The sequence below is a fragment of the Leguminivora glycinivorella genome, chromosome 3, assembly GCF_023078275.1.
Source record: "Leguminivora glycinivorella isolate SPB_JAAS2020 chromosome 3, LegGlyc_1.1, whole genome shotgun sequence".
Taxonomy (NCBI): domain Eukaryota; kingdom Metazoa; phylum Arthropoda; class Insecta; order Lepidoptera; family Tortricidae; genus Leguminivora; species Leguminivora glycinivorella.
The window spans coordinates 8,250,604-8,275,612 of NC_062973.1; the positions used below are offsets into that span (position 1 = coordinate 8,250,604).

The 25,009-nt window shown below is 39.3% G+C and overlaps 3 protein-coding genes across 3 annotated transcripts; 1 reads left to right on the top strand and 2 right to left on the bottom strand.

Annotated features, from left to right (window-relative positions):
- Window positions 1-26: 26 nt before the first annotated feature.
- On the bottom strand, window positions 27-10,823 carry LOC125242710 (cell division cycle 5-like protein). The gene is given in 16 exon segments (XM_048151613.1): window positions 27-351; window positions 1,617-1,756; window positions 2,358-2,520; window positions 3,122-3,327; window positions 4,375-4,563; window positions 5,162-5,333; window positions 5,658-5,750; window positions 6,153-6,228; window positions 6,502-6,660; window positions 7,537-7,691; window positions 8,237-8,371; window positions 8,807-8,975; window positions 9,482-9,641; window positions 10,054-10,184; window positions 10,291-10,556; window positions 10,643-10,823. Coding segments are annotated over 16 exon segments (2,427 nt in total). The 5' UTR covers window positions 10,688-10,823; the 3' UTR covers window positions 27-183.
- A 1,381-nt stretch (window positions 10,824-12,204) lies between these two features.
- LOC125224684 (NEDD8-activating enzyme E1 catalytic subunit) lies at window positions 12,205-16,241 on the bottom strand. The gene is made up of 7 exons (XM_048128115.1): window positions 16,131-16,241; window positions 15,669-16,013; window positions 15,093-15,253; window positions 14,673-14,841; window positions 14,167-14,416; window positions 13,645-13,864; window positions 12,205-12,449 (listed from the first exon to the last, which is right to left on the bottom strand). Exons 2-7 carry the CDS (start codon window positions 16,004-16,006, stop codon window positions 12,238-12,240), a joined length of 1,350 nt encoding a protein of 449 aa, XP_047984072.1. The 5' UTR covers window positions 16,007-16,013; window positions 16,131-16,241; the 3' UTR covers window positions 12,205-12,237.
- Window positions 16,242-16,476: 235 nt separating this feature from the next.
- LOC125224770 (signal peptidase complex catalytic subunit SEC11A) lies at window positions 16,477-18,017 on the top strand. Its single transcript, XM_048128221.1, has 4 exons — window positions 16,477-16,637; window positions 16,720-16,979; window positions 17,263-17,440; window positions 17,861-18,017. Exons 1-4 carry the CDS (start codon window positions 16,590-16,592, stop codon window positions 17,909-17,911), a joined length of 537 nt encoding a protein of 178 aa, XP_047984178.1. The 5' UTR covers window positions 16,477-16,589; the 3' UTR covers window positions 17,912-18,017.
- Window positions 18,018-25,009: the final 6,992 nt, after the last annotated feature.

Here is a 25,009-nt window from a genome sequence, read left to right on the forward strand (position 1 = left end):
TGGGACCAGTGCCTCAATGACGAAAATTTTTTTTGGCTAAAAATGTTCAAATTCATAACATTTTTTTTTTGGCCTCAGAAACGCGTGGTTCAAGTTATGCGGGTTCCTCGCGAGCACCTTGTATATTGAAAAAAAACATTTGAAGCCTATTTATAAGGACAAACTAGTATTTTCTGGTTCACGCTACTCTTGCGTCCTCTCCCTCATGTCAACATCTTTCAGCTCGCGCATGTCGACGTCCTTGAGCGGGCGGCTTTTCTGCAGGTCTTCGATCTCGGCCTGTAGTTCTGCGTATCGCTTCTGCAGCTGCTTCTCGCGCTCCGTTTGCCGGTTCACGTCTTCCGTCAGTGACTGGAAAACAAGTTGGCGTTGTGAATGGCTACTGTTTAGCAAGCAGTAGTAATACGGATTCAAAACGACGACCACGGTGTAGCTTATAGACCGACCGTCAAGAGGAACTAGTCGACTAATCTCGTCGAGAAAGACCTTTTGGTTGCTACATTTTTGTATAGTATTCTAACGAACCTACCATCTGATGGCTACGAGAAATCCATACTAATATTATAAATGGAAAAGTGTGTGTCTCTGTCTGTTTTTCCGTCTTTCACGGCAAAAAGGAGCGACAAATTGATGTGATTTTTAAGTGGAGATAGTTAAGGGATGGAGAGTGACATAGGCTACTTTTTGTCTCTTTCTAATGCGAGCGAAGACGCGGGCAAAAGCTAGTAGTATCATAAAGGCCACAAATGCGGCAATATTTGTTGATATACCCAACTATCAGCGCCACTTTCACGCCCAAGTGGTACGTCTATTATGGATCTTAGGCCTAGTTACCCTTCGGGTTGGAAGGTCAGAAGGTAGTCGCTTTCGTAAAACTAGTGCCTACGCCAAATCTTGGGATTAGTTGTCAAAGTGGACCCCAGGCTCCCATGAGCAGTGGCAAATGCCGGGATAACGCAAGGAGGATGAAATTGTACAGTGAGCTAGGCCAGAGTCTATGCAAAATGATAATAACCTCTCGTATGCTTAGGAGCTCTCGTATGCGTATGAAAAGGAGATCAGGAAAACCAAAAGATCGTTGGGTCAATGAAATCAAAAACATAGCGGGGACAGACTGGATGGAAAGGGCACAAAAAAGAAGTGATTGGAGGCAGCTGGAGGAGGCCTTAAACAGGGGCCATGTTTAACCACGTTTTTTTAAATTGAAATATTTACAGATTGTTAAAACTAATATTAAGTCATGGAAATAAAGGCTATGTTATGTTATGCTGCTCCATATTGTTTTAACTTTAACAACATTATGACAGAGAATTTTTTGACAGGCGCATACGAAAGGTTAATTGACAACATAACTGATCTTTGATAGAAGACATTATGTGATTTAAATAAGGTTTACGATTTTTTTTATAAATGGGCTTACTCTTGACCACTAGCCAATGGCAAAGACATGGCCTACGATGGAGTGAGCTCGCCCATAAGATGCCTGTTCACCCTTGATTTGAAGGTTGCCGGGTTATTTGAGCTCGGAAATATAGCCGCCGGCAAGGAATTCCACTCCTTGGCAGTGCGCATAAGCGATTGATCATCTTTATTGATGAAAATAAATTCCAAATCACCTCTATTCTCCTGGGAATGGCCGCCTTCTCCTGTTCGGCGAGGAACTTGAACGTGGACAGCTCCAGGTTGGCCTGCTCGATCTGGTCTTGTAGCTCTTGGAACTGCTTCACGAGCGACGCTGCTCTGCTTTGGTAACCACCTGTATACAACAGATAGATTAAGTTTGTTATATCAGCAAATATTTTTTTTTCGGAAGTTTCCCCATTGCTGACCTGTGGAAATGAGGATTTATCGAAAAAATAACAAAAGCGCAATCGCTTTTGCCTTCGATTGAAGCGCTGAAGGCAGATAACAAGATTTCTATGTACACTGTAGGTTCGTTTATAGTTTCAGATTCTATTGCTGGCCCGCCAGAGAAAGTAATAAATATACAAAAATATACTGAGGATCATCTGCAATTGCATAATGTTACCTGATAAATAAATTATCATCGAAATAAATTATCATCTGCGAACAATCTTAAAGTGCACGCAAATAAATAGCGATTCTTTAGCATAAGTGTTACCCATGTCTAAAGCTTTATTAAACTTAATCCATACTAATGTTATAAATGGGAAAGTGTATGTGTCTGTTTGTTTTTCCGCCTTTCATGGCAAAACGGAGCGACGTATTGACGTGATTTTTTAAGTGGAGATAGTTGAAGGAATGGAGAGTGACATAGGCTACTTTTTGCCGCTTTCTAACGCGAGCGAAGTCGCGGGCAAACGCTAGTTACATATAAATACATTTTATAATCCTACCTGTGAGTACTCTAAGTTTCTTCTCCATCTTGGAGCACTTCTTGGCCTCCTTAGCCATGTGGTTCCTGTTCTGTTCAAGTCGCTTCTCAGCCGACTCGAGTCTGTCTTTCTTGCTCGCTAGATTGGCGCGAGTGTATCGATTCTGACCCGGTAAGAATAAAACCTGCGAACAAAAAGTCGTTGTAAAACAGTTTCATACGAAAAAGGAACAGGAAATAGGTTAGGGGGTGGGCAAAGCCGACGCGACGTCGACGCAGCGCCTTTTTTCATACAGTTGGCCCGACGCTACGCTCGCGAGACGCTAGATGTGGGGGGGCCCTTAGACTAGACTTCTATTCTTACATTGACCGGTTTCAACTCCTGTTTTAGATTAAGGAGTTCACAGAGTCACGCAAAAAGCATGCTCAATCGATCAGTGACTCCACAACCGAGTTTAACTGTCTGAGCTGATATTGATATATCCTAGATCCTAGCCAACATAAGTCTAATGAAACGTGAAACATTAAACTCATGTCACACCTGTTTTCCAGAGAGGTAGAGACTACGGATTTCCATTTATTGTTACATACCTTGATCCGCTTCTGTAACTTTCATACACGCTCGACGGTTTAAGGTGCTCCTTACCCGGCCTTTCTTCAGGATTTCCCCGACTTGATCAGAGGAATAAGAGACTCCCAAAGTGTACTCTTCCAACTCTGGCTTCAATTTCTCCCTCATACAATCCCTTTGTCATTAAACTTTATAGTAAACAGTTCAGTTCTCACCTGCGCTAAGCACTCCTCCCACACTTGCGTGTAGGCATCGAGACTGAGGTCTCCGTGGCTCATACCGGAGCGTACAACTTCTATTTCCTTCTGCAGTTCTTCTTTCGCCGCGTCAAGCTCTTGAGGAGTGAACTCTTCGTATGGGTGTTGCTCTAGGTATGCAAGGTGGGACGCTTGGAGTTGTACCGCTCGCTTTTTGTCAACGCCTGAAATATGCCAAACGATCTCTGTGTAAGTCCCCACAAACTCGCCATGACACAAAAATTGCCAGGCGTAATTGGTCGTAAACTTTTCAATAAATTACCTGAAAATTTCAAAAGGGAATCAAGACTGACAGTGTTTCGTGCTCAAGTGAAAGAACTTTTATTAAGCAAGACTGTGTATACCATTAGTGAATTTTATGAAATGTTAATGTGAAAATAATGAAATGCAATTATTAATTTTTAAATTCTAGACTAGTCACACTTGTTAGTAGTATAGATATTTTGTACACAATGTATATTTTAAATGTACCTATTACCTTGTGTGATGAATAAATGACTATCTATCTATCTATCTATCTATGTGTATGGCTTTTAGTTTTAGAGATCTGCATTAATTGTGTTTTAAATCCTTGGAAGTTCCGTAGTTTTTGTGGCGTAATATTACTCCTTGTATAAAGGTGCTAGTTGTTTACTCACACAGACATACACATTACAATGATTTGAGAGATTAGGTTCTTAACGTATGCCTTTAAATCAGTTATTTATGTATGACGGGCAGTAGAGATATGTCTTGATACAAGATGCATCCCTTAGAACAGTTTCGCACTAATTCCGATCCGAATCCGTGAAAATAAGATCCGTACTGACCGTAGAACTATTTGTATGGTAATATACTCATTTACGGGCGTAGTGCGAAAGCTACAACGTAAGAAAAAAACGTAGCTCAGAACCATATAGAAAAGGGTATGGTGGCCTAGATGGCGTTACACCTTTATATCAAGCTAAGAATATGGGCCAAATCGTCAAACCTGAGGTTTTAAGCATGATGGCAGTCTATGCACTGTGTTTACATATTTTCCTTTGACAATAACTCTCTATAATACTTGATCCTCTTTGTCACAAGGTAACCGAATATAAAACTGCAGGGTCCGTTTTAACAAAGGAATACTTTAGGCATGATTGGACGCGCTAGTTTCAAGAGCATGCACGGGTGGTGACCGGTGACGTTTCAGTTACGCTAGGTCGCGTAGTATTCCTAGAGGAACCGACCTGGTGGAGGATCGTGTAGAGCGTCATAGTGTAGCATGGTGACCATCTCAGCCTTGAGCAGCTCCTCGGCGCGCTGCAGGTGCGTGAGCGGCGCGGCGCCGCGCGCGCGCACGACGGACGCGTTCACGTCGGCGGGCCGCGCCAGGCTGCGCTTCACGGCGGTGGAACGCAGGGCGAACGCGGCCGCCCCTGGGAAAATTAACGACGACTTTAAACTTTCAGTGAACAATGTCTGTCTTATAAAAATCTATCACATTTTCATAGTACAGTCAGCTGCAGAGAAAAGTAGACCCTCCCGCATACAAATTTGTCTCGGGGTCTACTTTTCTCTGCAGCTGACTGTACATATTCAGCACGTTTGAATCCTTTAAAGCTTTGGAGCGAATCTGCTTTCGGAATTATTTTACTGCCGATGCACTTATCCTTTCGCATCGCGAAGTATTTGCAAAACATGGCCGTCGAAAGTGGTTGTCTATCAGTCCTAAATATTGCAAGCGTCTGCTATGATATGAAAACTGCTGCGATATTGTTTATGAACAAAAACATTGTAATATATCCAGAGACCGCATTGGAAAACGACTATTTCGTAGCTTTGTACGTACGCCGGCTAGGTTGGTATTATGTACAAAACTCACGTATTTCCTCCTGCTCGCGCAGCATCCTAGCGTCAGCACAGCTTGATGCTCAAGACGCGCGACGGCGGACTCGACCTCCATGGGTTCATCATCTTGGCCAGGGACCACGATTTCGTAGTGTTGACTGGTAGGTTGGTATTATGTAAACTCACGTATTTCTTCCTGCTCACGCAGCATTTTGGCGTCAGCATCGGCTTGGTCCTCAAGACGAGCGGCGGCTGGCTCGATCTCCATGGGTTCATCATCTTGATCAGGGACTACGATTTCGTAGTCGTTCCGCGGCGTGGGTAGTGACTGCAGCGCGTTGCGTACTGATGATTTTAGCTGAGGAGGAAATGAACGAGTTTTATTTACAAGAACATATGATTATTGCAGAGACAGATAAGATAAAAGCACTTGCACAAACTTTTCGAGTTTCTTTTTCGAACATTTTTTTTTCTATTTTCCTAACAAAGTGTAACATAGAATATTTGAGCAATTTTAATGGCGTACTTAAACCACATGAGCCTGCTGGCTACTTAAAAAGGGAAGGCCTTTTACGATAATTGTGTAGTGAAGGAAATGTTTCTCTTGGAGAATTTGCTCCGCAATTTATTGCCAAAATGCTACGCTACAGCTAGCTTTGTTTAACTTGAGTAAGTTTCATACCTGCTTCTGCATCTGATTGACTTGTTGCGGCGTGTCCCCGGCGCTCAATCTGTCTTCGGGGTTGATGCTCAATTTGTCGCGCAATCCTGGGGTCTGCAAATAGCAAATTACTGTTTAAAACCTTGGTCACTTTCACTTGTTGATAATATGCATGCAATGTATCTAGCTCGAAGTTTTAATGTCAAACGAATCAGAAAGAAAGAAAAATTACATTCATAAACCGATCTCCGTAGAACAGGAATGGTTCTCGATTAGATGATGTCGCACTCGCATTAGGAAGTTTCCAATGGGCTGATACCAACATTCTAAGGAGTGAATTTAAAAAAAACCTTGGTTCTGTTCAGCTGCAGTTGATATCCATTACCTACATCTCTTGATCATTGAACCCCTTAAGTTAAAGATAATACAACTCACAACTAGTCCGGCGGTGGTGTATAGGGGCGAGCGCGAGCGGTTTGGATCGAGAACGAGTGTGTGACTGCGCCGACCGAGAGCGAGAGCTGGAATTTCGTTTACTCTATCTGTGGACTATTCGAAGCTACCAGGCGTGGAGACTTCGCTACGAGATGACCTGTTACGAAAATGACACAAACTATAAAATACGAGTATTTCATTCAAATCCAACTTTATATTTTAGACAAACATCACATAAGGATAGGACTTTCCTTTTTAAAGAAACAAGTAGTAAATCAATGACTTTTTGTGTTATGGAGTCTTTCTTTCGGTCTGTGGCAAACAAATTTACGGCCTGCCTGATGGTAATCACATGCGCGTTGACAACACTCTCGTTAAATTCTGATAACCTTACTCACCGACAGGAACCCAACTGGGTATTTTTAAGTACCTGAATGGTGTCGCCAGCACGGTGTTGGGCGTAGCAAGTGCTTGTGCCTGAGGCAGAGCGCCGGAGAAATCGCTCTGCTGCAGCGGCGTGTTGAGGCCGCCCTTCAGCGGCGTGTCCACGTGCGTTAGAGCCATTACGTTCTGCGCCTCCATTAGGATCCTGTGGAAATTAGATTAATCACGTTACTTACCTAAACTAAAGCTACAGGTCGATTCACGAAAGCTGGCATGAATGAAATGAACGAAACTTTGATTATATGAGTGAAATCAGTAGATGTAGTGCGTAAAGGGTTTCCTTCAAAAACGTTCGTATTAGGCTAGTTTCCTATACTTAAAATAAATTATTTTACGCAGTGCACGAAGTAAAGCACCCCATAATTAGAAGAAAAATATGGACAATAGTTATGTTTAAACATAATTTCTATTTAATAAGTCAAAAAGAAAGATATAAAGTAAATGAATTGACCGTGACGTCACTCCTCAGTATTTCATAGTAATTCCATATTAGCAAATCGTTTTGACAGTTCTTAAAAAGAAGCTGATTTGACTAGTAGGAAACTAGCCTATTTGTCATGTTAGTTCAGTCAATGTCAGTACATCTTGTATTGACACTGACTGAAATAGCATGACACATTCGTACGTTTCCGTAACAATTCGAAGGCAAATCTTTTCGCACTACATCTGTATACAGTTGTAACTGTCAAGAGCCACCATTTTCTAGGTTAATCTGTCACACACATTTATATTTTCATTCGGTCAGTCGTTCCATTCGTGCCAGCTCTTGTGAATCGACCTGAAATTAACTAAGCGAAAAGACACAACCTGATGTTTTAAACATCGATGGCGTGTAATCGTAAAAAGTTGATGGAACATGTAAAATTTGAAGTTTATTCTCCTGTTGAACATATCTAGAATTGCTTCCAACCAACAGTAACCTCATTTTGTGGCATGAAAAATCCGACACGATCCAGATGTCGCACAGCTGTTAGCAATATGCAACTTATCTGTGTAGAAGGCTTATATTCCAATAGATTACCTGTCTTGGTGCTGCATTGGTGTACGCAAGGCAGTAGCAGGCGTTGGTGTCAGTGCGTAGTCAGCTAGCAGTGCATCTGTGGCGGCACCTGCTTCGCCTGCCGATTCTCGGGCCGCTTCTGAAGCACGGCCTAGTTTCACCACTTGCTGAAGCTCCTGGGGACGAAAAAAATAACGATTTAGAACATTTTATGACTTGGCATTTCGGAATTGGTGTATAAAGTACGGTTATCTTCCAGGTACTAAAACTTTAAGATAGGTATCAGTCAGTGAGGGAGAATTTGGATACACTTTCCTTATGATTTTTTTCCTAGCATGACTGCTATTATGATGCGGAGTGTGGGCAGTACTCATATAAAGTACATTTCACCTAGTGCTTCGAAACGAGTGGCGATAAATTAAAACACGACCGAAGGGAGTGTTTTAAATCGACACAAGTTACGAATTTCCTTTTCGCACGTGTATCGTACGACGTTTTTCAGTACAGATAGCCATCCGAAGTTTCGACCTGACATATAATGAACCACTTCTCGCACTAGTGCATAAAAAAAACACCATCTGTACTGAAAAAGATTTTTTCACCTTCTTTCAATGGATAGGAGGATAATGACTCTAAGATTTATTGCACATGAAGCATGAACGCTTCTCTACTGGAAATCCACATTTATGTACGAACTTAACTGTACAGTCGGACAACATACCTGGTCTGTGACTTGCGGCTCCGGCAGTACAAGCTTGCTGCGTTTCCGCGCGGGCTGGTCGCCTTGCAACATGGCTTGCGGGACATCATTCTCTTTGCGCTGCTTTAGCTTCTGCTTGTCCTTACGTCTGTCTCTCTGGAAATTAAACAGTGTTAATCTTTGTTACTATCACACTTAGTTGATCAAGCTTAGGTTACAGATTGCAAACTGTTTTTTTCTGCTACATGAAAATAATACAGTCAACAATAGTTTTATCTTTCAAACTTATTAGAATATTTGTCACACCACAATCAAAGAGCTATTATTACCTGACTAGACATAGAACAGCTTTATCTATCAAAGGTTTCCATTAAAGTATAAATAATTACAACAATAAATTGCTCTGATAATTAGGTTAGATTAAGATCATAATATATATGTAATGAACTATTCATAAGAGCTTGTAACTAGGCCTACATGAATAAAAATATTTGAATTGAATTGAATTGAAAGATGCTTAAATTGTTATAAAGAGGGCTTTGCTCAATGTCTGAAATTTTATTTTATATATGTATTCAAGTTTTGCGTTACCTCTTCCTTCTCTGAGTGCAGCTCGCCGTCCAGATGTTGTTGCCTGAGACGCGAGAAGTCGGGCGCCATGGGGTCAACAACCTCTGTTGATGTATCGAAGAAACCAGCAGCCGGCCGCTTCTCGAACGGAATCTCTGAGTTGTAGTCAACGCCACGCTTTTTCTTACGCCTGGATTAGAAATCAAAGAAATTTTAAAAAAGCTTGAGAACATTAAATAAAATAAATAAATAAAAATAGCCTTTATTTACATGTATACTATTTATGCTTATTATCTATTTGTTTTTATTTATAACTATAATTATATTACTATTTTTTTTTTCCATCGACAATTAACAGAACATTAACTTACTTTTATTGAAGTTGGGAACAAAAATAAAAAATCTAGTATGTCTCCTTTACTATTGTGAGATGGATCTTGCTTTAGTGAGCTTGTTCAAAAAATAAATTAGTTTGAGATATTTACAAAATTTACCACCAATCTATCAAGCAAAGCCTTTCCTAAGATTTTCTGTTAATAATTTAGATTTCAAACTCTTAAGATAAGAAACTGTAATTCTGGAACAAAGAACCCCATTCCATTAAATAATGATTTGAATTTGCATGAAGGGTAATTAAACCCATACTGGGCCCATAAGATTCTACATGATAATGCTGGTTTACTAGGTAAAATTTACCTCATAGGCACAGCAATACCAGCAGCGCTTAATTCTCTCCGTTTCTGCAGTGCAGCAAGCCTCCTTGCTTCCTCCAACTGTTTTTCTCTGGCTTTCCTTTTAGCCTTTTTGCCTTGTGTGTTGGCGAGACGCGCACGGGCCTCTGATAGCATTTCCAGTTCTGAAATAAACAGTTTAGTTATTTAGTATACAACTTTTTTAATAACTAGCGAAGACTGGGCATTCTAGACACTGATAATTATGAACGCAATGATTTTCCTTTTGCATGATTGGATGTTCTTATTAGTCATAATATCTAAATAATTTTTGCAAAATTTTTAGAACCTATTACTAGAGAATAGAACTAAAGTACTCCTATAGAACTCCTATAGAACTAACCTACAGACTAGAAAATATTATTAATGGACTATCAGGAACTGCCTTGCATTAGCAAAATAATAATAATATACTACAAACTGTTCTTTATATATAAGAAACTACTCTTGATAATATAAGAAAATTCTGGTTTTCACAAAAAAATACAAATATTTTAGTAAACTGTTTTAAAAACAATAGCTAACAAAATATCTCACCGTCTTCATCCATGTCCTTAGGGTCAGGTCTGGCTGGTTTAGTCTCAGGGTTGGGGTCAATTTCTCCCGGCTTCAGCTTGCGAGGATCATCTCCCATGTCTTCACCCTCCTCCTTTTTTTGAGCTTGGTCGCTAGAAAAAAATATACATTGAGCATCCAGCTATTATCACCCATTTAAGACCTGTACATTTAAATACTGTGTATAATATAATAAAAAGATGTTCTGCATTAACTTACAGTAAATATTCATATCTTTCCAAGCATTGAGCAGCTGTACGGCCAATGATGGGAGCAATAGTCCTCCACTGCGTCGGCATCAGCTTGGCCAGGTGCAGCAACTTCTCGTCCTCCTCGCGAGACCATTCCGTCTTCTTGATGCTCGGGTCCAGCCATTCGTACCAACGGGCCTTGCACTGTTTGGCTGACTTGCGGTGAAGCAGCGAAGCGATACGAGACCACTGGTTTTTGCCATATTTCATAACAGCCGCTTTCAGGATTTCATCCTAAAATAAAATCTCACTCTTTAAATCCGTTCTGTATAAGCACAAGAAGTAATGATAACACGAAGAATTAGAGAAATTAAACAAACCTCGGTGTTGCGCCAAACGCCGCCTTTTATCATGATACGCGGCATATTGGCGAATTATTGGGTCTTAGGCTTAAAAATAATAACAACACTATTCTACGATGACTATTTCACTTATACTGGCTTAATTAATTTATTAGATTGCAAATAATGAATCGCGTCGCACACACGACTCATGTCAAATTAGACAGATTTGACATTTCAGTGAGACGCCATGTTGCATTATGTTTTTTTTTAAATTGTAAATTACCCCAGACGCAAGGATTTTACGTTATTTACTTTTCCTTTCGTGAAAAGTCGTCACAAATTCATTATCTTGTAAATTTTCATAATTGAAAGTATTATCATATTTATGATAAACAGTCACATTATCCCTATGAACGAAATTAACGTAAGCCGACAGTCGTGAATGGTGCTTGCGCACAATGCCGGGGACCGCAATATAGTCAGGCAAAAACTCCTTGTCAGCCAGTAAGATTCAGAAAACTAAGAATTTGCTATAATTATTTCAATTATTTGTCTGTAACCCGATCTTTCGGGTGCTAGGGTTAGTCCTGATTCTGGACTATATATTAAAAAGGCCACCAGGCCTAGCGAGCGTGCGACTTTCGATCCGGAGGTCGCGCTTTCGAACTCCGTCTCGTACCCATGAGTTTTTCGGAACGTATGTGCGAAATATATTTGCCAGTCGCTTTTCGGTGAAGGAAAACATTGTCTAGTTACCCTTCGGGTTGGAAGGTCAGATGGCCGTCGCTTTCGTAAAACTAGTGCCTACGTCAAATCTTGGGATTAGTAGTCAAAAAAGCGGACCCCAGGCTCCCATTAGTCATGGCAAATGTCGGGATAGCGCAAGGAGGATGATGATGATGGTTCTAGACTATACTTTTACTGTGAGTCCCTCTATATTCCACTTTATTGTTATCTTTTTAGGGTTCCGTAGTCAACTTACCCTTATAGTTTCGCCATGTCTGTCTGTCCGTCCGTCCGTCCGTCCGCGGATAATCTCAGTAACCGTAAGCACTAGAAAGCTGAAATTTGGTACCAATATGTATATCAATCACGCCATCAAAGTGCAAAAATAAAAAATGGAAAAAATGTTTTATTAGGGTACCCCCCTACATGTAAAGTGGTGGATGATTTTTTTTTTCATTCCAACCCCAACGTGTGATATATTGTTGGATAGGTACTTATTTAAAAATGAATAAGGGTTTACTAAGATCATTTTTTGATAATATTAATATTTTCGGAAATAATCGCTCCTAAAGGAAAAAAAGTGCGTCCCCCCCCCCTCTAACTTTTGAACCATATGTTTAAAAAATATGAAAAAAATCACAAAAGTAGAACTTTATAAAGATTTTCTAGGAAAATTGTTTTGAACTTGATAGGTTCAGTAGTTTTTGAGAAAAATACGGAAAACTACGGAACCCTACACTGAGCGTGGCCCGACACGCTCTTGGCCGGTTTTTTTATCAAAACCACTTTTCAACCCATAAACGTTGTTCCTATGGATAACCCAGTAACTGACTCTCCATTTCAGCGTTCAAGATTAAAAGAAAGTCAATCCATATGAGAAAGCATGTTTATTCGTTACACATACACTAGGCCATCTCAACATCTAGATTATTAGTAAATTTCAACTTGATCGTGATCGTGTTAGGTGTAGTGACATCTGCCACCAGTATTTCAGCACCATTGAACAATCCTAAATCAGTTATCTTCTTCTTCAGGTTGTCCCTAGTTCTCTCTTCTATGCTTTTGATTGAAGACATGTACAGAGTTTTATTGCGTCCATTGATAATAGTGGTAATACCTGAAAATCGAAAGAAATATTATTAACTCTTTGTAAGATTATTAAGTGAAAAGCAAAATTAAACATTATCACCTGGAAATAAGGTTCAAAGAGGAATATGAGTTCTCTTTACCTTATAATAACGAAACGAAATTTTAAAACGGACGCGGAGCCGTCGATAGCATTAAAGTACAAGGCAATAAATGAATTTTTTAGGTTTTTTTTTTTACTATGAATAGGTAGATGTTTGACCACGATCACACCTGATGGTAAGTGATGATGCGGTCTACGGTGGAGCACGCTTACCTATAAGATACCAATTTACTCTTGCTTTAAAGAGACAAAAGAAAGAGAGAGATAAAGTTTGTAAATAGTTTTGTAACTTTGAGAATTGTAGAGAACCTGTAGGTACAACATGAATTAACCGACCAGGTTCCGTAGCCGAACGGCATTTCTACGACGAAAACGAAACGCCGCGAAAGGTAGTCTGGCTCATTCGCGCCAATACGCAAGAGCGATAGAGATAGATATCTACGAGCGTTTCGTTTCGTGAGCGTTTGTGCCCACAGACCAACCCCTATAGACATCTATTACAAGACGACTCGATAGATTTGATATATAAGCGCGGGCGCTCGCCGTGCCCGATCATATCGACCAAGTAACAGAGCGCGCGTTTTTTCGCACAAAAAAATTGGAAAATGGTATTTTGATGCCTTAAAGTTTCAAGTCAAATTTAAAAACAGAGCGTTTTTATAATTTATTCAGAGCCGGCATGCAACATTGGCCACTTACGGTCTACGCACGCAGGCGCGACTGCCCGCCGTCCTTCGGCCAATCACAGCGCGCTTAACACATTCCCCGCCCGCTCCTCGCCCTCGTATCGCGAACCAAATATGACAAGACTGCCACTCTATAGGAGGTTCTCTGCAGCCATTCGGCTACGCAGCTCTTCATGTTCTTGAGCCCTATGGATGGAGCAAGGAAGGCTGGGTTCCATTTCCACGGTTGTAGTAGGCTGCTATATGCCACACATACGTCTATGTCTTTTAAGAGTTTATGTTAGGAAAAACATAGGCTGGTCTTAGTGTCTAGCGAACCGTCCGCGCGTAGCGATCCGCGCCACTCTAAAACGCTCCCTGAAGTCAATACAATTCGTCCAGTGCGGATCGCTCCAAGCGGTCGGTCCAAATGACACTAAAACCAGCCATAGACTGACCTGGGCTCTTCATCAGATACTTGGGGTCCTCTTGCAGTTGCGTGAGTATAGTCTGCAAGGTAGCCTGGCCCTCCAGCTCCATAGTTCTAGTCGCGTTGCTACAAGCCACGCAGTCCGCACGGCGGTCGGCGCTGAATGTGTATGAGTACACTCCGTCTGCTATATTCAGGACCATGTAGTTGTTCATGTTCACACAGCAGGACGAAGCTAGTTTGAACACCTAAAAAAAACAAGACTGGTTTGTACAGTCGAGTTCATAAATATGTGTACATTTCTTCATCTTTTTACATAGAGTTAAGGTGAAGAAATGTACACATATTTATGAACTCGACTGTAATATCATATTTCATTTAATCACATAAATTAAGAGAAGTGAATATGGTGTTAATTGATGTACTCGCAAGGAGACAGAAGCAATTGTCTCCATTACCGCTGAAGTAAATAGCATGCGCCTGGCAGTTTTGAGTAAATAAATGTATTTTTTTTAATAGTTGGTCTTTGTAAATTCCAAACTAAACTTACCTCAGTAGCACAAGCTGCCGCTATAGCCGCATTCGTACTGGCCACAGCCGGTATGATATTCTTCAGCACTCCCTGCGTCAATCTATAGGTTACTCCGGTAATGCCATGTTTCATTGCCCTCTCCTGAGCCTTCTCCAAGACCCAAGCAACGTGCTGCGGATCATCGCCGTCGAGGGCTGTGGTGTTGCCCCACGGATTTTCCTTGGCCCATTGCAGTACTTTTACATATTCTATACAGTGCTCTGGTAGTCTGAAATAAATATTATAGGTTGTGGAATCCATTATTGTAACGCTTCTAACCTGCATTCATTACAGTCATATGGTAGCTTCTAGTTCAAAATCAAACCCCTTCGTTTTTTCATGGTCAAGTTACAGATTAGTTAGTTTATGACATTTGATGAGTGTTTCTAATCCTGTCTCTACCTCTATGCGGCAGCAAATACATGAGATTTTAATACAAGTTATTTCAAGTTCTGAGTACATGCAACAGTCAAAGAACAATTTACCTTGGTGTATTAGCAATGGTGCAAAGCGGGAATGTGACTTGCGGTGGGTAGAGGTCCAGTGTGCACTCAATACAGGCACTCATGCCTGGCAGGATCACCCGGGAATTACCTTTGAAACCCTCAGTGCCACCATCCACCAGAGGTATCAGGCTGCTTTGGTCTAAGGTTCCTGAAAAATGAACCCAATGGGCACTCACTCTCTTACTACTCAGGTAAAATTACAATATTTGTTAATCAATTTATTAGAAATTTTTTTTTAAGCATAACTATATGCTGTATGCATAATGATATATTACCTATACCCAGCCTATACCGCCTATACCCAGAATGTGGGACCTTAGCTTAAATATGCTGTACATTTGTTTAAGATGTTTAACTTAATAACTTAACCATATTTGAATAATCTGTTAGTCTAATTACCATCATCATTATACTGAAGCAAGGACATCAGCATGCCGTTAAGCCACCGCCTAGCCACAACAGAATCAAGACCGCAGACAACAATGTGGAACTGCCTGTAGAAACCCTCATCCATATCCTGGATGGCACAGTGATGAGCAATGGCCTCACAGCCTGGAACCCTGGAAAAACGAACTGTATACAAAATCTGCTAATATGCAGTGTTATTTTATAGTGACATTTGATTTACAGTACTGGCTGGAATAGCTTAAATTTAAAGTTAATATTCCAAGTTTAACACTTTCGAAACCGGGCTCTACGCGGCGCTACGACATTTTCGCTACATTGTAATCGGCTACGCTTCTCGGGTTCTTGGTAGCGAAAGTGTTAAAGATAAAAATTGTAGTCTCAGTATTTTTAGAAACAAAATCATATTTCATAAGTTTCTTCCTGACATACAGGCTACGAAATTTTGGCAATTTATTAGCAGACTGGATCATAAACAATGGAATTCTCTTCTATGACCCTGACGAGGGATAACAGGACATCATCCTCATTAGGAGACTGATTGGCTATGCAAAGATAAATTTGACTCACCGATTATTAACAAATTCAACAGCACATTTAGCCTTTGATAATCCAATATCATTCTTCCTAAACAAAAATTGTCTGTTCAAATTTGACAACTCTATTGTATCCATATCAATAATATGGATTTTTTTAAAGCCCATCAACGCTAAATCCTTTAGTAATTCACAGCCTAGACCCCCAGCCCCTATTATTAAGATTTTGCATGAATTCATAATGAAATCCAATATTTCAGCAGAGGGTTCAAAATCAGGGTGACAAAATGGACCAGATCTTTCCAATAGTTTCCGTATATTTAGCCATCTTCTTTGTAGGTAATCCGAAGTCTGGGCCTCACCTCCAGCCATTTTTCTGCTGAAATAATATGAAATGAAATTTCAATAGACCGGTGTATTGGAATCAACTATTACATTAACCAATTTTCTCTTGATTGCAATTTAGTTAACAGAAATGTATTTGATCTGAACTTACGATACTTGTCCCCAAAATATGAATACCTAAAACCAAATAAAAACTGTTTATTAAATATATCGGCAAATGCAATGAAAATTCACAAGATTCGCAAGCAAAGCAAGCAGCAGATTGTCAAGTGTCAAAACAAAAGTCAGACTGGTTAGCCCGTAACGTAATAATAGATGATCAACCTAAAACGGATTTGGTCTGGTATTCTTTGCTAGCCTTGTGAAATCCAAATACATTCAGTGTGTGAAATCCTTAAAAAATATTCAAGACATATTTAAAAATGCAAAAAATATTCAAACTCGGTTTGATAAACTTGCCACTTGTTATGTTTTATCTGTGGTTTTTGACAATTCTGACGTGGTTGTTTCTGTCGACGAGAAAGGTATAGCATAGCTAGCAAGTAATTCCGGATAACCATCTTTTTAACATATTACAAAATACAACCCTTAATTTTAATAATAAATAACCATGTTGGACAGTTTATTTGACGATGTGAAACGCATGAACAAGCGACAGGTATGTTTTCATTTATTAATTCTGCGAGATGACGTGAGCGGCGCGTTGGCTATTATTCATGTGAATTTTCATTGATTTTCAGTTTATCTACCAAGTTCTGAGCTTTGGTATGATAGTGTCTTCCGCGCTTATGATATGGAAAGGTTTGATGGTGGTCACAGGGAGCGAAAGTCCGATCGTAGTAGTTTTATCGGGCAGTATGGAGCCCGCTTTCCACAGAGGCGATCTGTTGTTCCTTACGAACTACCCTGAGGAGCCGGTTCGTGTTGGAGAAATCGTCGTATTTAAGGTTGAGGGCCGCGATATTCCTATTGTACATAGAGTACTGAAACTACATGAAAAGTAAGTGCATTTTAAATATTTCCTAAGATTTGTTTGATTTGCTGTCAAAAAGTTCAAATACTTATTCAAATTTAATAACGACTACGATTAGTAAAGTGACGAATTTTCACTAACGCTTTTTATAACTACATACACAATAATCCATGTAATTTTGTGGTCCACAGATCTTTAAAGCAAACAGGAAAACCAATTTACCTGTTGTTTTTCATTAATAATAAAAAACAACTTTGAAAAGTTGAAAAATAGTTCAGTGCTAACTAAAACTATTTTGATATTGTTCCAGGAGCAATGGCACTGTTAAATTTTTAACCAAAGGTGACAACAATAGTGTGGATGACCGAGGTCTGTACGCCCAGGGTCAGCTATGGCTTACGAAAAAAGATGTAGTGGGTCGTGCAAGAGGATTTCTGCCCTATGTTGGAATGGTCACAATTTATATGAATGAATATCCTAAGTTTAAGGTGAGAAATTTTAATAAAGTGACGAGTTTTATAATCAGACATAAGGCAACAGTTTATTGGTTGCCAAGAAGGAAAAACATGTAGATATTAAACCATTATTAGCTGCAATAAATATAGTTTAATATATTATGTGTGTGGACAGGAATTATTCTTGCATATTAAGGGGGTGGCTTTCAAATTGAATCTTGGCATAACCAACTAGAAATATATTTACATTTGCATATATTCACACAATGAAACTACTAAGTAGCTTTTAACATAGCTATTAACATTACCTGTATAGAAAACATGATAGGATCAGTTGCATCTTTTCCTTGTTTAAACTGGTGGTCACATGAGATGACAATTTCTTTACTTGGGAGGATCCTTGCATGCTACGTATGTCAGTTTGTGTTAAAAATTATGTTTTCTTTTTTCCAGTTTGCAGTGTTGGCGTGTCTAGCAATCTACGTGCTTGTGCACAGAGAGTGACGGCATTTTGATCTGAGAGTCATGAACATAAGCATTTGTAAAGTAACATCGGCACAATGGTGTATTTAATTTTATGAATAAATGAGGTTCTCTCTAGTGTTATTAATAAATATTTTAATCTATCCTCTTGATGTTTGTGACAAATAATAATAAGATGAAAATAATAGGCCTACCACTTATCTCAGTAGGTCAATAAAGAAGTGGTAATTTTCTACTAAACGATGACAGGTGGACAGGAAAGGTTACAAAGTAGAAAGGACCACATGGATCAAGAAAGAGAGGACATCCACTATCCAGGTGGCAGGATGACATTGTGGCTACTGCAGGCAAGGAATGGCAAAGCATGGCAAAAGATAAAATAAAATGGAAACAGCTGGAGGAGGCTTTTACCCAGAAGGGGTCTACAGAAGAAAATCAATAATAAAAATCCATATTAAAAGAAAAGAAAATCTATATAAAAATAATAAATAAATAAATATAAATAAAAAAAATTCTGCTGGACCACTTTGTCAAGTAGATTTATACATTTTTGTTAGGTAAATAGCTGGATAGCTGCCACCACTCAATTGTAGTTATCATTCTGAACCATTTCTAAATAAATTACGTAAATTCTCAAAGCATTTGCGTTACATTAGGTAGATACTATAGGTAAAATAATTCTTAAAGTATGAATAGGCTGAGATACATTTTACATGATTATTTTTATTTATAACAATATTTATATGGCATTATGGTCTAACCACTATGTCATGACGACTTCTACTGCCCTAGTTAAATGACCTAGGTATAAATAAATAAATATTATAGGACATTCTTACACAGATTGACTGAGTATACTTAGATACTGTGTGATATTGATAATAGAAATTAGAATGATCGTATACGTAGATAACCTTTTACATTCAATGTTATCAGTGACTTATTAACAGACAAGACTCATCACATTTTTTTTAACTAAGATCACAAAAAAAACTATTGTTATTGTAATACATAGTTGTAATTGAATTGCCTTGACAATCGAGCCGTGTTCAGATATTTGTGAACACCTTGACCGCTCCGATATAATTGATAGCGACTATCAGTTATATTGGAGCGACTGCACAAAACAACATTGATTTGCCAAGATCTTAAATCGCGCGTCAAGCCAATATAAGCGCTGAAAGCGCCGCGGAAGGCCGAACTGAGGTTAAATTAACGTTGTTTTAGTCCGCGCCGCAAGCTACAGATGTCGCTAGTCGTTTTCGCGTAGAGGGCTACTTTATTAGGAGGCATAAATAACCTCATGAATCTCGATGGTAAGCGATGACTTACGGTCCTCATGGACACCCGGCGGTCAAGCTCGGTGGCGTCATATGGCCATGGCTTATCGCGAATCACGCGACCGTGCTTACCCGCTTTCAACAAGTTGTGCGTGCGTTGCCGGCGTTTAAGTGTGAGAGAAGCGTACCGATTATGTTTCCCCGTACTTTTCTTTCGAAGGTTTGTACTTTTCTTGAAGGTTTGGAGGTAGTATAAACTAACATATCCCTCTCTCTTTCCTCGTAGTCGCACCAATCTAAAGCAGTACCTAAGTACTGAAATGAAATTGTATCATCAATACAAATAAAACAAAAAATATGCCAGGAGAAGAGAAAGAAGTATAAAGCCTATATTAACCCTGTCTCTTAGTACCAACTTTAGTTACGAAATTATACTCCCGCGGTGTAGGTGAGTGAATCTGATTCAATTGTAACTACTAATTATTTCCCTCGGCTACACAATTTAATTAACTCCCGAATTATTAACATAGTGTGGCGGATACGCGTCGTGTGGATTGGTTGTAAGATCTTACCTATCTATACCTCGGGTCGTGACTCGTGCAATGCCCTTCTTAGAATAATACAGCGTAGCCTAGGCTATAACGAAGTTGAAACCATTTTCCTAAACTTAACTATTACATTACAGAATATTGAATAAGTAGTTTTTTCTCGATTAATGGCGATAATAGACAAAGACGCGCAAGCAAGTGTTGTCACTAAAAATGGTGGCAAATTTGTATTTAGGGGCGAAGGGAAGGTTAGTTCGTTCGTCCCATAGAAAATTTGAATTTCGCGGTACAAGATTTGCTTGACCGTCTATAGTTTTTGTTTTTTTTAACGCTTCTTCTGGATATATTTTAAGTAAAATAGACGACCGCTCCGTACCACGACCTTGAGATGTTATCAGGTAAGTGAGAGCGAGATAGAGATTTTTTTTCTTGCTCTAAACAAACAAAATACTCAAACAAACCACTGTTTGCCATATGAGGCCGGCAACAGACAGTCTTAAAATTCATAATCTTATAAAAATCAGATCGAGGGCACGGGTTTCCATACAATTTCGCAACTGTCCACACACAAACCACACACCCTATTATTTTTTAAAGATTGTGAATTTTCAGATTGTATACAACTGTTTTTTTTTGAGATTATGAGTTTTGAGACTGTGCGTGGCTGGCCTAATGGCCGCTGTACACATGGGGCCAACGGTTAAATTTGATTAAAAAATAATAACCCCGTAGTAAAATTAAATTATTTGATATATTAACAATTTTTTAAATATTCTGATAAGAACATTTATCTTTTTAGGAAATACATTAAACATTTGCAAGGTTATTTTATTTCCTAAAATCTACACTATTATTGGCATAGATACACTTATTATTTTCGTAAATATTTCACTACTGTCCTCTCTGACGGCTGACGACCAACTGAATGAAGCGCCAACGTGTAAACGCAGTTGGCCATTGGCGCCAAGATCCTTTGATGTGTGGACAAAAAACCGACACCAATCGGTTGGCCGGCAAGCGCAAGCGAAGCGCCAACTGCCAACTTACGGCCAAGTAGCCCTCTACACGCTTGGCCAAGGGGGTTGGTGAAACCGTTGGCCATATGTGTACAGGGGCCATCAAAGGATCTTGGCGCCAATGGCCAACTGCGTTTACACGTTGGCGCTTCATTCAGTTGGTCGTCAGCCGTCAGAGAGGACGGTAGTGAAATATTTACGAAAATAATAAGTTTATCTATGTCAATAATAGTGTAGATTTTAGGAAATAAAATAACCTTGCAAATGTTTAATGTATTTCCTAAAAAAGATAAATGTTCTTATCATAATATTCAAAAAATTGTTAATATTTCAAATAATTTAATTTTACTACGGTGTTCAGAAAATTAAATAATTATTCAAATGTTTCTAATATTCAAATTTTAATTTAATAATGTTTCAATCAAATATATTAAAATTGCATATTTTTAAATAAATATTCAGTGCATTGTATACATTTAATCTTAAGTCAAAATCTGTTTATTCATATTTCATTAATTTCACCTATGGCAATGTTTACAATTTAAATTCAAATTTGACAGCTTTGAGCTTTCAAAAACTTGTTGTTACTGTTCGTTGTTCCGCTTTCCAACGACACTGTACCACTTTCTTTGTTCTTCTCATATTTATTCACATTTATACAATTTGGAATCCACATCCATGTAATTTGGTAGCCAGGGTCCTTACGAAGCCTCCGAATTGTAAGAAGACAAGGCTGTGGCGCCGAGTCGAGCTCCATCAATTCTACGGACTTTCATCAGCGAAGCCGTGGGTCATCCAAGTTGGCGTAGGGCACATCCAGCTACGTGCCAGTTCCGGAGCTGCCACTCATCGCGTCCCATCAGTCAGGAGCGACGAGTGAATTCACGCTCAGCATTCACCGGACACACGGAGCATCCCACTACAGTGGGAATTCACCGTAACCAGGACAGTTACGGAATCCAGCCCCATCCAGCACCAACCAGACCGATCCAGGAGCAATTCAGTGGAGAGCAACGGTATCAGCCAGATTCAACCATCCAGATTCAGATCCAGGAGCAGTCAGCGCAGAAGGAGGAAGCACGAAATAGTGAGATCGTTCCTTGTCCTTCTATTCAATTCACATTCCTATGTTTTTTTGCGACTGCACCGTCCATACATTTTTATTCCAAACACATTCATATTCACTGCTATTCCTTTAAGTGCAAAAAGTAAATTCATTGTCTTCATTGCCATAATTTGGTCAGTACACAGTAGATATACACATTTATTCACAAGCGATATTCATTTTTGTAGGCATGTCCTAACCTTTCAACACATTCCGTAGCAATACATAACATTTAAATTCACAAATACACTTTTAACTTCATACCTAACTTTTATACATTAATCACACATTCATTTCAATAATTCACTATCCTAATTTTCATTTTAAACACTAATAATCTCACGCGAACACGTTATTGAGTCAATTTTTATATCTAACTGCAGATTGCCGGTAAGGTGTAAGTGTAAACAAACTCATTAAGTGATTACATAACCATACGTGCATCTCATATCAGCGTTGCGTTGCATACAAGTTTGAGCGCCTGAGCATTTGTAATAGCAAATTGTATTCATGACATTTAAATTAAATTTATATACTTAGGCAATTCAATTAATTTATTATGTTACAATGTTTTTTGACCAAAATTTACACAAACTTAATCACAAGCGTGAGGTTATTAGAGGCAAACTTACGGCCTTTCAGCAATTTACTTCACATTTGGCAGCCGAGCCACAGTTAAGCGATTTACAGCTTGCTGAATTAAAGCTACGGTTTGATAGGATAGGACATATTTATGACGAATTCAATTCAATACAGACAGATATTGGGATATTGTCTGAGTTAACAGTCGAAGGGGATATCGGAGAGGAGCAAGCTCTCTTTGAAGATGCCTACTTTGCAAGCATGTCGTCTGCACAAGTATTGATTCAAAGATATTCAAAGCCTGGTTCTACTATCAAAGTGTCGACTCAGACTTTGAAAAATAATGTAGATGACAAAATACATAATCTATATTTCATACACAGGTACGCACATCTGCACCTGAAACTCCCACAGATTCAATTGTTCCCAGGCACAGTTTAACGCCAGAACAAAACGCTTGTGAGGAGCAGTTTCCGAAAGCTGATCCTGACGAGCAACCCATACAGTTAGATGAGTCGCCTTCAGTTCAGGGTACCTCATTTCAGAGTACTTCAGTGGCGTTTTCACATATTGTTCACAAACACAACCCCGATCGTGTGGTGGGAAGACCGAGCAACCCCGTCTACGATCACATCCTTGATGGTTCAGGGTTGCTCAGTTCCATGGTTCGTCGTCACCAAGTATACATCGTAATATACAAATATTACCGACTCACATATTTTCATGCACATGCACAGATTGCAGCCCTCAAACTTCACCGGTTCGCAGCAGCTACACTTCGGGAGGTATCCATGGCAGCGACGGCAACGCACGGGTTCTCAACATCATCTACCCTCTCCCTGTCAACACATTATTGAAGTCATAGACTCCAAGGCGGGAGCATGTTCAGAAAATTAAATAATTATTCAAATGTTTCTAATATTCAAATTTTAATTTAATAATGTTTCAATCAAATATATTAAAATTGCATATTTTTAAATAAATATTCAGTGCATTGTATACATTTAATCTTAAGTCAAAATCTGTTTATTCATATTTCATTAATTTCACCTATGGCAATGTTTACAATTTAAATTCAAATTTGACAGCTTTGAGCTTTCCAACGACAATTCACTGTATCACTTTCTTTGTTCTTTCTCATAATTCGGAGTAAACCAGCTCAGTCCGCTTATCATTTACCACCATCAAGAACACCTGAGTCCAGCGAAGATTAGCCAACGGGGTTATTATTTTTTAATCAAATTTTTCTGTCAACGTCTATGATCTAGAATTTCCTAGACTTTTCCATTCCACGTCCATCTTTCATGAAGAGCCAATGCCAAGTGATTGGTTCGCCAATGTGTAAACAGCGACTCTTATCTTGGCCAAGGGGCTGCTCAAAGGGTTGGTGGAACCGTTGGCCATATGTGTACAGCGGCCAAAATCGTGGCTGGATGGATCAGTCCGCTACGCTGGCCGGTTGTGAAAAATATACCTTTTCGCGCGTCTTTTGTTTTTCTTTTCTCAGCAGTTTCAGTGTAAGTTGTGTAAATTCAACTACAAATTTATTTATTGTATGTTTGTTATTCGTTGTCGTTTAAATATCGATAAATAGGTATTACAAAACATTAGCTGAATTGTTTGAGCCTGCACTTTATTTTAATACAGGTAAATATAGACATTTGTATGTAATCAAGTTTTTGCTCATGTCACTGCGTATTTTACTGAATGGATGTCGGAACTCTGGAATAGGTAGGTATTAATGTAAGTTCCGAACAGAAATATAAGCACGTACGTTTGTTGCATTGCAGCCGTTGCTTCTTTTTTTCATCTCGAAACGGCTGTTTCTGAGTTCTGAGGCTTCTCTGCATACGTTGCACAATCCACACTCGAGGCCGATATGCATCGTTTGGTTCCGTGATCAAGATATGGATGAAAAGGTCAGTCCCAATTTTTTGGTATCACATTTATCTATATTTTTAGTAATTACTTATAAAGGAATTGTTTTTCTTCGAGAAACATAGTTTCATCTACTCGCTAGTTAGCCACTTAGTTCGGTGAACAAATGATTTTGTCGGTACGTGACACCTTACGGCAGCCTGAGTGTGAGCCTGCACACGTTATCACTGACTGAACCTCCTCAGTCCTGGAAGCATTTGTTTTCTTTTTGAATTTTTTACTCAATCAAAATTCAAAATAAATTTTGGAATACTAGTATAGGTCTCTCGAAAAAAATACCTACTTACTCAAAGTATGTAGTCCGTAAATTGAAAAAATGTAGGTAGCCCGCTTGGCCCATACAAAATTTGAATATCGCGCGTCTTCTAGTAACAATATTGTTTGATCGGCTATAGTTAGGTACCACTGCTACTTTGAGCGTCTTTACTCGTGTAACCTAAGTAAAACGAAGGAATAAGGCACCAATGACGCTGCACAATCCCCCCTCGAGAGCCGATCTGCACCGACTATGATAAGTGAGTCCCGATAGAGATTGATAGTTGTTCGATCCCGCGCCGACACCTCTCCGAGTCCAGTCTGTGATGATATTAACGGACCACTGATCTGATTGCTAGCGCTTTCGGAGCGAAAAACGGCCCAGTCATGCGTTT

Excerpts from the sequence above, each read along its gene's own strand:
- LOC125224684 (XM_048128115.1), bottom strand. The coding sequence starts at position 16,006 with ATGGCTGGAGGTGAGGCCCAGACTTCGGATTACCTACAAAGAAGATGG. Across the intron at positions 15,254-15,668 it reads GTTGAATTTGTTAATAATCG|GGTTCCAGGCTGTGAGGCCA; the intron begins GTGAGTCAAATT and ends TCGTTTTTCCAG. Across the intron at positions 14,417-14,672 it reads ACCATTGCTAATACACCAAG|ACTACCAGAGCACTGTATAG; the intron begins GTAAATTGTTCT and ends TATTTATTTCAG.
- LOC125224770 (XM_048128221.1), top strand. The coding sequence starts at position 16,590 with ATGTTGGACAGTTTATTTGACGATGTGAAACGCATGAACAAGCGACAG. Across the intron at positions 16,980-17,262 it reads GTACTGAAACTACATGAAAA|GAGCAATGGCACTGTTAAAT; the intron begins GTAAGTGCATTT and ends ATATTGTTCCAG. Across the intron at positions 17,441-17,860 it reads ATGAATATCCTAAGTTTAAG|TTTGCAGTGTTGGCGTGTCT; the intron begins GTGAGAAATTTT and ends TCTTTTTTCCAG.